We start from the raw sequence: 14,280 nt of genomic DNA, 5'->3' as shown, positions 1-14,280 counted from the left end.
AAATGAATGATCAAAGTACCAAGGAGGTCATGCTTGAATACAGTTACAGAAGTAAAAAGCTGTTTCGTACTAAAAAGCACCTATATTTGATTCACTAAGGAGCTTTACTTCCTCCAACTGAAGTGCATAAGCAGTGGAAGGGCAGTATAGCTGATACAGAACAGAACTCGGCATCTCAATCAACAGAACTCAATCAATGTTGCATGGCCAAGTTATATTGAGTTCAATGTGGTCCCAGGTGCTTCTCACTCTTAGCCTGTCAGAACAGTGTACAAAAGGTCCCAGTAAATCAATTCAAAAACCACAGAAACACAAAATTATTGGGGGGGAACCCCAAATCAATGTTCAGATACACATCAGCCAGTCGGGTTTTTGGGATAGCCCTAATGAATATGCATGAGAGAGATTTGCATATAATGGAGGAGACAGTCATATAAATCTGTTCCATGCATATTCATTAGGGCTGTCCTGAAAACCTTACTGGCAGGTGGTCCTCCAGTACAGGGTTGGGAACTGCTGCTGTATAAAACCATTCCTAACTCAATCCCAAACACATGTAAAAATTAAGGGACTCATTTTCAAAGCACTTAAACAAAGTACCATAGGTTTCCACATGTGTGTGTCTAAATGCCAAAATATGCATAGCACAGAAATGGAAAGATCCTCTTCTACTTTCACAAAGGGAGTGGTAAGACAAAGATATAGCTGGTATGGAAAAACTGATGTGGATTTGTAAACATAAAATATGGAAATATGAATTATTTTAGGCTCCTTTCTTTCAAAATATTTAATACATTAATGGAATACTCTTTAGACCCTCACACTTGTATTTATATATTACTAGTTGACATCTCCAGTATTTGTGAATAACTTGAACATAAATTTTGTTAATCAGGTATCTGGAAATTGTTGTTTTAAGAACATAAGAATAGCCTTACTGGGTCAGACCAATGGTCCATCAAGCCCATTCTCAAGGTGGCCAATCCAGGTCACTAGTACTTGGCCAAAATCCAACGTGTAGCAATATTCCATGCTACTGATCCAGGGCAAGAAGCTTCCCCCATGTCTTAATAACGAACTATGGACTTTTCCTCCAGGAATTTGTCCAAATTTTTCTTAAAACCAGCTACGCTATCCACTTTTACCACAACCTCTGGCAACACATTCCAGAGCTTAACTATTCTCCGAGTGAAAAAATATTTCCTCCTATTGGTTTTAAAAGTATTTCCCTGCAGTTTCATCAAGTGTCCCCTGGTCTTTGTAATTTTTGACAGAGTGAAAAATCAATCTACTTGTATCTGTTCTACTCCACTCAGAATTTTGTAGACTTCAATCATATCTCCCCTCAGCCGTCTCTTTTCCAAGCTGAAGAGCCCTAACCTTTTTAGTCTTTCCTCATACGAGAGGAGTTCCATCCCCTTTATCATCTTGGTCGCTCTTCTTTGAACCTTTTCTAGTGCCGCTATATCTTTCTTGAGATAAGGAGACCAGAAGATAACGCAATACTCCAGGTGAGGTTACATCATGGAGCGATACAGAGGCATTATAATATCTTTAGTCTTGTTAACCATCCCTTTTTTTAAAAATAATTCCTAGCATCTTGTTTGCTTTTTTGGCCACCGCCAAGTTTGAATGTCTGCAGGTAAGATATTCCAATTGAGTTTTTGTTCCCGTTAGCAGATCCTCACTCAGCACCTGACAATGCTGAAAACAAGTTTGCAGATGTTTTCCAATTTTATTAAGAGTACCTATAGGTTCAAAGAAGTACACTTCAGCTTTGTTGGTCTAGTAATGAACATGTTTGAATGACCCCCCAAAGATGGGTGTTACTCATTTCTAGTGCTACATAACTACAAAAGGAACCATGGTTGGTTCAGTGATGGCCTGAGCTTGACTGCTACTGGGGCTTTGGCTAGTGTTCTTAGATAGTGTAAGATCGCTTGGCTAGAGGTTTATTTTTCTGATTGGCTGATAAAAACAGCGGTGGGTACTGAGAGCGTCAGTCTGGTCTCGCTGTCAGAATGAGGCTTGGATTTGAATAGTTTAAATAGCCAAGTGTTTGTTTGGGTGGGTAACTGGTTGGCATCCTCTGATCGTTTGGATTAACAGTCCCGTTACTGGTGAGGTGTAAAGTTTATTTGCGACATGCTGATAGTGGGGTTTTGTTTTTTTTGTAGAGTTTTAGGGTGAGTGAGTGATTCCATTTGAATTGTGTGAGAGTTTTGAGTGTTCAGGATGAATGTATTAGTAAGATTGTTTGTTTTTTTTTGTTGCAGTAATTTCCCTCCTGAAGAGGTGTCACTCAAGCGAAACTCGAGTCGAGGGTTTACTGACATACAGAACCAAGGGGACTATGGGATTTTGATAAGCAGAGGGCAGCACGAGAGGAATGATCCGCTCCGTATAACAAGCTAAGTTAACATACAAGTTAAGAGTTTATCAATAGAAGTTTATTTAATGGAAGCAGAATGGGACCGATAACGTGCTATGATGGCCCCGGCAGCAACCTCTGCTTAAATTCACTATTAAAGCACACAGGTTGAGGGTCTGAGCACTTATCACTTCACATTATTGGTGAATTGGTTTTATTATTTGCAGAAGATATAGTTATGCTGTGTCGAACTGATACGGTCTTATAATCGAGTGAATCCAGTGTTGATGAATGGATTGGCTAGAGGGGAGCCATATGGGCAACTCTAGTTTTGGTGAGTGCACCTAGGATTTTGGCTCTGGTTTGTGAGATGGGCAGGATTAGAGTTTACTGATGAGGTGTGAGAATGAAGGCTTTTGGTTGGTGGGATGTGGGGGTTCTGATTTCATAGGGAGTTCTAAGTTTCAAGTTTATTTAAAAATTTATTATACCACCTAATCAGGTTTCTAGGCGGTGTACATCAATAAAAGGCAATTATAAATGACATTTAAATAGTAAATTAAAACAACTAGATTAGTAAATATAAACATAACTGAGGAAAGATAGTGTAACAGACAGATGGACAGAAACTTGAGCGAAAGGAAAGTGGGGTAGAACTACAAAATTAAAAGAAACGAAACATGGAAGGGACAAACAAAAGGTGCAGGAATAATCTTGGGTGAGGAATGTCAAGCTGTCCTTATGAGGACAGCTGCAATTCAAAGGTGTCTTTAAAGAAAAAGGTTTTTAATTTGGATTTGAAATTATTTAGGTTTGATTCTTCTCTTAGATAGGTTGGTATGGAGTTCCAGAGGGAGAGTGCGATAACTGAAAAAAATATTTGATCGCATGGTATTAATATGTTTTAGAGATGGAAAACTGAGAACATAGTAACATAGTAGATGACGGCAGATAAAGACCCGAATGGTCCATCCAGTCTGCCCAACCTGATTCAATTTAAAAAAAATTTTTATTTTATTTTTTTAATTTTTCTTCTTAGCTATTTCTGGGCAAGAATCCAAAGCTTTACCCGGTACTGTGCTTGGGTTCCAACTGCCAAAATCTCTGTTAAGACTTACTCCATCCCATCTACACCCTCCCAGCCATTGAAGCCCTCCCCTGCCCATCCTCCACCAAACGGCCATACACCGACACAGACCGTGCAAGTCTGCCCAGTAACTGGCCTAGTTCAATATTTAATATTATTTTCTGATTCTAAATCTTCTGTGTTCATCCCACGCTTCTTTGAACTCAGTCACAGTTTTACTGTCCACCACCTCTCTCGGGAGCGCATTCCATGCATCCACTACCCTCTCCGTAAAGTAGAATTTCCTAACATTGCCCCTGAATCTACCACCCCTCAACCTCAAATTATGTCCTCTGGTTTTACCATTTTCCTTTCTCTGGAAAAGATTTTGTTCTACGTTAATACCCTTCAAGTATTTGAACGTCTGAATCATATCTCCCCTGTCTCTCCTTTCCTCTAGAATGCACAACATGTGGATGTTGTGTAACGGAACAAAGGGTTTTAAGAGGGGTGTAGGGAAGAAGAAGTCTATTTTATTGTATGGGTATAAGGTGAAGATGAGGGGTATTACACAATTCAACAACAAAAAATTTATCTGTGGCTTTGGGACTTGATGCACATGAAGAGGACTGTTATAACCTAGGGGTTCCTAAAAATCCTGCTGATGTGAAGATGAGTATTTCAGCTGCTCTCTTAAGCTCAGGGACCCTTCCCCCCTCCCTACAGTTATCTGTATTTATGGCTATGAAGTGCTAAACTACAGCAAGTTCACAAGGGGACACTTTGACATGGCTGACTTTTAGGACCTTTGATCAGAGATTGCGTCCTCTTTCACCCATCTTATGGGTATTAATATACTGGATTATATGTATAGATCATAGTTGAGCCCTAAGGTATCATATTTTTCTGCTTCTTTTTCTCATCTTGGATTTAAGGTCTCTGTTGGAAACTGCACCAACACCTTTTCTATAAAAGATTTATACCGGTAATGTTTTCTTTCAGAGCTGAAAACATCCTCGCTCAACCAATATTACCTCTATATAAAACAGAGAAATAGAGAGTAAATGTTGCCCTGCTTGGCAAGTATGCTACACAAATAAGCTGAGTCATGGACTTCCAAGTGCACCACCTCACAGCGAGGAATTAAGATCAATACCCACGACCTACAACTCAAACACGCTGAAGATATAAAATCATTAAAACGCAACAGATACAACTACAAGCTAATCCCTTACTCCAGTGGAGAAAAAAAATCCAACCACCCACATATAACTTCATCTCCCAACAGTCAAATTAAAATCAAAGGGAAATGTTTTACAGTCTGACTTATAAGATTGGAAATGGTGTATAAATAGAAGCATCTTCTACAATAAACTTTATAAACCAACCAGGAAAAGTAGGTACTCCTGACCCAGACAGAAACCTCAAGCTATTCACAGAACGTCACTACTCCTGGAACCATGCTATGGAGGTAGATTGATGTAATGGTTTCAATACAGATGAAGCACGCTTTTGCTGTCTGGAGGGTGTCTTTAGTGATCTGCCTGTGATGAAGTGGTGCCACAGCAGCTTTCCATTGACCTTTAAAGTTCTCACTCTTTCTACCCAACACTCAGCTGCAATTTCATATAAAAAGTAGCTCACCAGATCTCTCTCCTCATGCGTTTTTTGCTTAGAACTTTTGAATGGTCCAACCTAGCTAGGGTTATCAGATATACAGGAAACTTCATATATGTCCTCTTTTTAGGAGACTGTCTGGACATTTTTTTTTTTAAATGGGGGAGTCTGTCTGGGTTTAGCCAGCTCTCCCACCTCCTCACTTACCTCTTCCACAGGCCTGGCTGCTATAATTTAAACTTTGGGCAGCTGGCGGCAGCAATGAGGTGAACCTGCTGCCACTGGCCTGTTCTGGAAGCTGCCTCTCTGCAGGTCCCACCTCGGCAAGAACAGGAAGTCAGTGCAGAGAGGTGGCTTCAGTGGCAGGCTAACAGCAGTAGGCTCACCTCATTGCTGCTGCCAGCTGCCCGAAGATTAAATTACAGCAACCGGGTTCAGGGAAGAAGGTAGGCATGGGAGCTAGAGAGATCATGAGGGGAAGCAACAAAAGAGGAGGGAGGGGTTAAGGGCTGAAGAAAACATGGGGGGGGGGGCTAGAGAAACAGCATGAAGTGAGGGAGATATAGCATGGAAGGAGGCTGGAGAAATTGCATGGATGGAGGGAAGGCTGGAGAAGCTGCACAAAGGAAGGAGGAAGGGCTAGATTAACAGCATACTACTACATATCATTTCTATATCACTACTAGACATATGCAGCACTGTACATCAAAGCATAGAAAAGACAGTCCTGGCTCAAAAGAGTTTACATCTAGTCAAGCCAGACAAACTGGACAAGAAGGTATGTTAGCCTGTCTGGCCAGGAGGATGGGGCTCAAGTGGAGAATAGGAAGAGGAAAAGTGTGGCGCAGTGGTTAAAGCTACAGCCTCAGCACCCTGAGGTTGTGGGTTCAAACCCACACTACTCCTTGTGACCCTGGGCAAGTCACTTAATCCCTCCATTGCCCCAGGTACATCAGGTAGCTTGTGAGCCCGCTGGGACAGATGGGAGAACGGTATAGAAAATTGAATAAATGAATTAATTAATAAATTAAAAGCCCTCTGGCAGAACAGAATGGGGAAGCCCCTAGCCAAAGGAAGGGATCTTCCTTGGGTGTTTCATGATGAGGCTGCAGTACCTAATTCTAATCAGAATTTCTTAATGGCTCTTTTCCAGAACAGGTTCAAGGCAATTTACAGGTTAAGAGACCCGTGCAAGATCACGGGGAAATTTACAATATAAAGAAGAGGTTGCAATGTTTAATGAAAGGAGGGTTACGTTGTATCAAAGTACATTTTGATAGCGGGTTCAATAACGCAGACGTATTACACCATCGTTGGAGTGCAAGGTGATTAACTGGAAAGTAATTTATCAAATAGGTATTACCCCCTCCCTTTTTAGAATGCGGTAGTAGCGGCAGCCACGCAGCAAATACTCCAACGCCCATTAAACCCCTATGGGCGTCGAAGCGATTAGTGCTGCAGCAGCAGCCGATACCACGGCTTTGTAATAGGAGCCCTAAATGACTATGATCTGCCGTAGCATCACACAGCAGGGGGCTATCACCTAACTTGTTTTTGCTTCTTCAGAAGGGTGGGGAATTCGGAAAGATTAGGTTCTTGCCTAACTCCTCTCACCTTGGGTTCTGCACCCCCAGACCTATCACGTCATGTCTGTCTGTCTGTCCAAGTTAAGACTGTCAGCTCTTCCGAGCAGGGACCGTCTATTAAATGTCAAAATGCGCAGTGCTGCGTACACCTTTCAACATATATACGTCCGTTGTGTAAATTATTACAGCATTTCGGTGTCTCCTACAGACTGTATGTGGATGATATTCAATTGTTTTTTTCAACTGGGGAATCGCTGATACAGTCAGTCAGGAGGCTGGAAACTTGAAACTGTGATTTTTTTTTTTTTTTAGGTGAAAAGGGTGGATGGATAGAAACAGGTTAATGCTGAATGTTTCAAAGAACAAAGTGATGTTTTTGTCAAGGACTGTAGATACGAATATCCCTGATTCGGTGCAAGTCTTGGGAACATTCATTTTTCGTTGGAGCTCAGGTATTTAGGTTTATTGGACTCCCATTTGTCCTTCCAGTCTCACACACATGCAATGGTAAAGAAGGTTTATTTTAAATTGAGACTATTGAGTAAGCTCAAATCTTGTGTGTCTAGGGCCAATTTTAAATGTTCTTCAATATGTTTTAAATTTTAAATATGTTCTTTAAATATGTCCCATTTGGATTACTGCAATTTAGTATTGTTGTTTCCATGAATGCAATCCATGCCTTACAGCACAGGTGTCAAACTCAAGGCCCGCGGGCCAAATCCAGCCCGCCTGGTCGTTTTAGGCGGCCCACGGTCCGATGCCCCAAGTTTTACCTTGTGGCCGGCTCCCTCCTCCTCACAGCCGAAATGTGCACAAAGCCACGTGCAGCGGATCCTCGCACGTCCCACACCTCATCCAGAAGTATTTTCTCTGTCGTTGCGACGTCAGATAGAAGGCTTCCGGTTCAGGTTGCACGCTATGGCTGTGAGGAAGAGGGAGCCAGCCACAAGATGACACCAGGGGGCATTGGACAGCGGGCTGCATAAAACAGCCAGGTTAGACACCCGCCGGAGGAAGCCACAGCATGGAGGGAGGGAAGGAGACGATAAAGGTAGGGGGGAATGGTTTTATTTTCAAGTTAATGTTTGAATTGTGTCAATTTTGAGCATTTTAATCTGCTGTCTATCTTTTGCACTGCTCAGGAAGAAATACATTTGTTTCTTTTTCTCTGGGGGTTGTACTGCATGCAGAATCTTGAATCTTAGGGTACTTTTTTTTAATATATTAGTACTTTTAGTTTTTGGTCCCGTATTTGCATAGGGGTTATCTGTGTTCTGATAGGAATGAATGTTGAGAAGCATACAGTGTGCTTTGTGTAATTTAATTTTGTGGTTACCCATTACCATTATGTGTTAATAAGATTATATTGTGTGTGTATATATGAAACATGAATGGAAAAAATGGTGTCATAATTAGTATTATTATGGGGCGGGGTCTGGGGCTAAGATTGGGTGGGGTCTGGCCCACGACTTAGCCTGTGTTTTGGATTTCGGTCCCTTAATGTGATTGAGTTTGACACTCCTGCCTTATAGGCAACTCAAAACTCAATAATTCGGGTATTGTTTGGGATTGGGAAATTTGATCATGTATCTGACTTCTATGTGAAGCTATGTTGGATAAAGATAGAATTCAGGATACCGTATAAACTGCTGTTAACATATCTGTTTTGGCACCGAAATACCTGATCGATTGTATATCTTTATACACACCATCCCGAAGTTTACATTCAGCTCATTCTGAGGAGTTGAATGTTCCCACGCTAACGGAAGCAAGGTTACATATAAACAGAGTGGGGTTGTTCTCTTGTTCAGGTCCAGACACTTGGAATAATATTTCGCTTTACATTAGAAATAAAAATGATTTGAATATTTTTAAGAAGCTCTTGAAACGACATCTGTTTTGTGAAATGAAATATGAGTGCTGAGCACTTATTTTATTTACTGGAGCTGTATGATATGTTGGAAGAGATTTGTAATTGTACGTTGTTTATGGCTGTTTGTAATAATTACTATGTGTCTATTACTGTAACCCACCTTGTTTAAAGTGGGCTATAAATAAACTATAAACTAAACTACATAAGTGATAAATAGTAGTAGTACTGGTAGATACACTATTCCTGAACCTGTGTGTGGTGCAGTGGTTGGAGCTACAGCCTCAGCAACCTGGGATTATGGGTTCAAACCCTGTGCTGCTCCTTGTGACCCTGGGCAAGTCACTCAGTCCTGCGTAGCCCCAGGTACGTTAGATAGATTGTGAGCCCACCGAGGCAGATAGGGAAAATACTTGAGTACCTGATTGTAAAACCGCTTAGATAACCTTGATAGGCGGTATATAAAAAAACTTGAAACTTCTCATGAGAATTCTTGTAGGGAGCCTCATTAGCATTCTTTTGCTCTGCCTTCCATCCTTCTGGGCTGTCCTCCAATTCCTCAGTTTGTACCAAAGCAGATGGTCGGCCTTGGAGAGGAAATAGCATAGGAAGGGGTACGGGGACGTTTCCCGAGAAACACGTCTGTTCTGCATATATCATTAAACATATAATAGATTAACCAATTGCAATGCAAAACAAGGTGAAAAACAAACAAGTCAACAATTTGAGCACAACCTGCACTAAGAGTGTGGGAGATTTTATAGAAGGGGGGGGTGAATTTAAAGGAAATCTTGAGCCCAGCAGTATTACCAGATAGGTGTTCTGCACAAGACAGTTTAAAGGAACTCATAAACCATGTGGACATTGCAAGAACTATGAGATAATGTTGTCTATAGCGGAGTTTACTAATCCAAACAATCAAAAAAAGGTATGCATTGAAATTTGAAACTGTGATATAGATGTTGTGGTTTACTGTATATCGTGCCTGTGCAGAAAGCTATATATAGGGCAAACCTCCCGGAAATTACATCTACGACTGAATGAACATCGATGTGCAATAGCAAGAAGTGTTCTGCAAGCACCCCTAGTGCAGCACTGCATTTCATTTTCCCAAGACTTTTCTCAACTCTGTTATTTTGTGGTGGATCACATACAACAGAACATTCGGGGAGGCAACAGGAGATTGACTTTACAACAAAGAGAGCAAAAATAGATTTTGAATTAAGAACTTACACCCTGATGGTTTAAATTCTAACATTGACTGTTTTACTTCTATTAATGATTAGTAATCTTTCATTGAGCACATCGTGGGAACTCAATCATACTATGACTGTGCTTGGTTAGATGGTTCTGCTTGGCCAATCAGGAGGAGGTGAATCTGATTGGCTGATCTAGTGCTGAACATGCAGAGACACAGCTGAGATTTCAAGTGACTTGAGAAAGTGAAAACACAGAACTGAGTACTTTGAATAACATTAATTGTAGCAAGTTGCACGTGAAAGAATTTTGAGAGAAAGAACATTCATTTGTATTGTAGGTGATTATTAAAATAGAGGTCCAACAGCCCTGAAGTGGTTTTATTTCCATGAAACGTTGGCAGGAAAGGGAGGATATTTAAGTTTAGATTTCTGATTCTGTTTACTTCCTGTGACAGAATCTATTTGCATGATGCAGTTTACAGATTATAGATACTGATGAATTTGTATCCAATGTTCATGTAGTCTTGATTTGCTTCATTAACACTAAAGCAAATCAGATAAACGTAAATGCTAAATTTCTCTTGAAATATTTCATAAAGATACATCTAATCTGTTTCATGCTATCTGGAGGCTACCCGCTAAGGGGACACAGGAGAAGCAGCAAAGAGTTAAGAGAAAGAAAAGCACTACAAGTCAAAGTGGTACCCTCATCTGATTTTCAGGAAGGAGGAACAGGTGCAGATAAGGTTGAGCTAAAAACAGGTAGCAGAGACTGCTGGAGGTAAGAAAGAAAATGTGCTACCCATTGGTAGAGTGCTCCAGTGATTACACTTCTCCCTCCGTATTCACTGTGATAGGGGATTAACAGACCCGCGAATACAGAAAAACTGCAAATAACTTTTTCATATGTTATTTGCTGTTTTCTATTAAAAACCATCGTGCATTTGGTTAAACCGCGAATAACATGGTGGGAGACCTGGCCTGTTCCTGAAGGAGAGGCAAAACACGGTGAAGAAAGTGCCGTGAATCAGCGATTTTTCTCTGTAAACGCTTGGAATCAGAGATTTCTCTATGCAAGCTGACGTAATTGGGGGGAGGAGCCAGCAAGCTAAAAACCGCGAATGCTGGAAACTGTGAATATGGAGGGAGAAGTGTATACAGCTTTGGAGTTGGAAGAATTTGGTTAAATTCTCGCCTCCAGTGTACTTTCTATGACCACAAACAAGCCTCAAACCTCCCTGTGCAATAACATACTCTAGGATCAGTGTTTTTAGAACCAAGAGTATGGCTTTCTATTTTAGAAGGTTGTTCTTTCTGTCTGTTGTATAAACAGAAGACAGTTGTGTATTTACATACAGAACCACAGAATATGACAACAGATGAAGACATATGGCTCATTCAGTTTATGAATTCACATCTCCTGCTCAGCTTTATAATTCACTCTATTGTAATTGTCCAATGCCTTCTTAAATTCTGATAACCTCCTTAATTCCATCATTTATGGGATGCTATTCCCTGTATCCACCACTCTTTCTATAAAGAAATGTTTTCTTACATTACTCCAGAAAATATTGAACAGGACCATGTTGAATCAAGGCCCAAACCCCGCAGAACATCATTGGTATTTATTACTTGTGATGTTTAAGCTGGTCTGATCAAAAAGCACTAGACAGTGTAAAATAATGGACAGTGTAATGAGATAATGGTGCATAGAGTTCATACCAAGGGAAATGCCATGACCCCTTTGCTACCTTCCATCCAGTTCCCAAACTAAGAGAATGACACGCTGACAGAATTTGTCACCTTCCCCATGGATAACCGCAAGAAACCATCCTATGTCATTCTCAACCTCAGTCCTTCTACATCAGCATTCTTCAATGCGAGGGCTTGAGGGTCAGTGGTTGTGCCCATTCGTACTGATTCTTCCCTCTCTCTAAGAATGACATGGGGATTGTTTCCCACAGTTATCCGTGTCATACTCTACGTGCTCAGTCTCAACCCTGTCCTGGGGGACCCCCAGCCAGTTGGGTTTTCGAGATATCCCTAATGAATATGCAAAAGCCACATTTGCATGCTTGTCTCCTCCATTATATGCAAATCTCTCTCATGCATATTCATTAGGGCTATCCCAAAAACCCAACTGGCTGGGGGGGGGGTCCCCTAGGATAGGGTTGAGAACCACTGTTATATAGGGAAATAAAGGAGAAGAGTGTGGCGCAGTGGGTAAAGCTACAGCCTCAGCACCCTGAGGTTCTGGGTTCAAATCCGCACTGCTCCTTGTGATCCTGGGCAAATCATTTAATCCCCCCCCCCTTGCCCCAGGTACATTAGATAGATTGTGAGGCCACCGGGACAGACAGGGAAAAATGCTGAATAAATTCATGTAAACCGTTCTGAGCTCCCCTGGGAGAACGGGATAGAAAATTGAATGAATGAATGAATAAATAAATACAATTCTTAGTCGTCCTCCCCCCCTTCAGGTCACAGCCTGGGTGTCTCTGTCTCTCGCCGTCACCCCCCCCCCCCCCCCAAACACGTCTCTGGGATCCTCCTTCAAGGTCACCGTCTTGGTGGTCAGCGGTAGCGCACGTGCCCCCCTCTCTCTCAGGAGCGCCGCCTCTCGCTCCGCCCAACGGGCTTATCCAGTCCGGGTTTTGCCCTTCTCTCCCCCCCCCTCTCTCTCCGTAGGAAAAAAAATGCGGAACTACAACTTCGCGCCTACCGGGGGGGGGGGGTAGGGAAGGGCAAAACCCGGACTGGCTAAGCCCGTTGGGCGGAGCTGGTGGGGGAGGCGTCGTTCGCGCGCGCCCTCCTTTGTCTCGAGGGGGGGGAGGAGGGAGTGTCCTGTTTCCGTCGTCAGAGCCGCCTCGGCGCCCCTTTCCCGCCCTCCGCCGCCTCCTCACCTCCCGCCGAACGTTCAGCAGCGAGTAATAGTCGGCGTTGTCCGGCGCCTCCTCCCCGAAGGCCGTCGCCATGTTCACAACCTTTCACCCGCCGCCGAGGCTGCCGCGGCAGGAAGAGCCGCGGCTGGGTCTGCGGAGGTGGTGGGGGGCGGACACAGCGGCCCCTGGCGGCCCGGAGAGCGGTTGCAGGCGACCTGAGGGGGGAGAGAGCGGTGCCCCGCCTCCTGCCGCTGTGACGAGTTGTTGGGGGGGGGGGGGGACACGGCGTTGGAGATCGGAAATCAGCGCACCCCCACCCCCCTTGCAAAATCCGGAGAGGAGGACTGCGCCCCCTGCCGGCGCGCAGAAAAATAATACTAATAAAGTGGCGCCTTCACGTTCTGCTGCCCCCTTCAGGCTGAAGAGAGAAAGAAGGAGGTTGTGTTGTGCTTTAGGGGGGGTCACTGCAAGAGTTGGGGGGGGGGGGGGGGGCCCGAGTCCTGCAACCATAAGTAAAAAGAATGGGACTTGCCCACTGCCTTTTTCTGTGTGGTTTTACACCATCCAAGCAGTTTACAGATTTTGTACCCAGAGTCACAACCTCAGGATGCTGAGGCAGCTGCTTTAACCACCAGGCTGCTCCTCTTGACCCAGAGAAAATGCTTCCTTCTGCTAGAGTCTGTTGAAAACCTGCTAAATAGTTGAAAAGAGGCCATGCAGCCTGCAGAAGGACCATTTTCTCTGGAAAGGAAACCCCGGGGGGCAGAGGGGTCATAATGTAAAGCTGAAAAGGAAAGAGAAAATGCATAAGCCCCCTACAGACTACAATGGAAGGAGCCAAAGCAGCACGTGTGGGACAGACACAAAGGGGCCTTCATACTGTCCAGCAAAGAAGAAAACCAGAGATCTAGTAAACACAAATGGGCAGACTGGATGAGAGGTAGGTGCTCATTTTCTGCTGACTTATGTGTTTCCAAGCAACCAGCATTTCAAGAAGTCCGAAAATTTAGTGTGCCCCAAGAGGCCACTAATTTCGTACCAAGGGTCTCTGTCCAGTACTGCTTTAGGCTATTTAACAAGCAGCCACTTGAAGCCCATTTCAGCCAGCTTGTCCAGTTTATGTGTACTGTTGAAAGCAGGCAGAGACGGTGTTAAACATGCTGGGGCCAAGGGTACAAATTTGGAAAGAGACCCCCATACCCCATCTTTAAATAGCTTGGAGTCCCCCTGAGTAGGGTTACCATATGGCTCCAGAAAAAGGAGGACAGATTGAGACATCTGGGTTTTACTTCCATTGTTTGGGTTTTGGAAAGCCCCGACGAACTCCAGCCGTATAGGGAGGGCCTCTGAGCATGCGCGGATGACCTCATACACATCCGCGCATGCTCCAGGCCCTCCAGACGTGACCGGAGCTTCTCGCAGAAGAGGGGAGGCAGGCTGGGGGTGGAGGCGGGGTGATGTGTCCGGGGTTTTCCTTTGTAAAATATGGCAACCCTATCCAAGAGGCCTGATCCCAAAAATTGGCTCGCATGGAAGTGTTTGGGATTTTATCCTGAAGTTAAAAGTTGCTGGGGAGGCAGCAAGGGGGGGGGGGGGTGTAGCTTTCCAGATTGCAACCTTCATAAACATAAGAACATAAGCAATGCCTCCGCTGGGTCAGACCTGAGATCCATCGTGCCCAGCAGTCCG

The 14,280-nt window shown here is 43.5% G+C and overlaps 1 protein-coding gene and 1 long non-coding RNA gene across 2 annotated transcripts in view; one reads left to right on the top strand and one right to left on the bottom strand.

Annotated features, from left to right (window-relative positions):
- The window catches only part of DNAJC11 (DnaJ heat shock protein family (Hsp40) member C11), a 99,325-nt gene extending 86,509 nt beyond the window's left edge, over positions 1-12,816 (bottom strand). Inside the window, exon 1 of the mRNA XM_033922204.1 lies at positions 12,613-12,816. Coding sequence (XP_033778095.1) covers positions 12,613-12,684 — 72 coding nt within the window. The 5' untranslated portion in view covers positions 12,685-12,816. The remainder of the gene's footprint in view (positions 1-12,612) is intronic.
- A 280-nt stretch (positions 12,817-13,096) lies between these two features.
- Positions 13,097-14,280, top strand: part of LOC117349084 — a 62,009-nt gene continuing 60,825 nt past the window's right edge. The window contains exon 1 of the long non-coding RNA XR_004537110.1: positions 13,097-13,531. This is a non-coding gene — a long non-coding RNA (uncharacterized LOC117349084). The remainder of the gene's footprint in view (positions 13,532-14,280) is intronic.

Source organism: Geotrypetes seraphini, chromosome 15, assembly GCF_902459505.1.
Source record: "Geotrypetes seraphini chromosome 15, aGeoSer1.1, whole genome shotgun sequence".
Lineage (NCBI taxonomy): Eukaryota > Metazoa > Chordata > Amphibia > Gymnophiona > Dermophiidae > Geotrypetes > Geotrypetes seraphini.
Note: the sequence above shows the minus strand (reverse complement) of the source record. Positions and strands in the feature narration are given on the sequence as shown.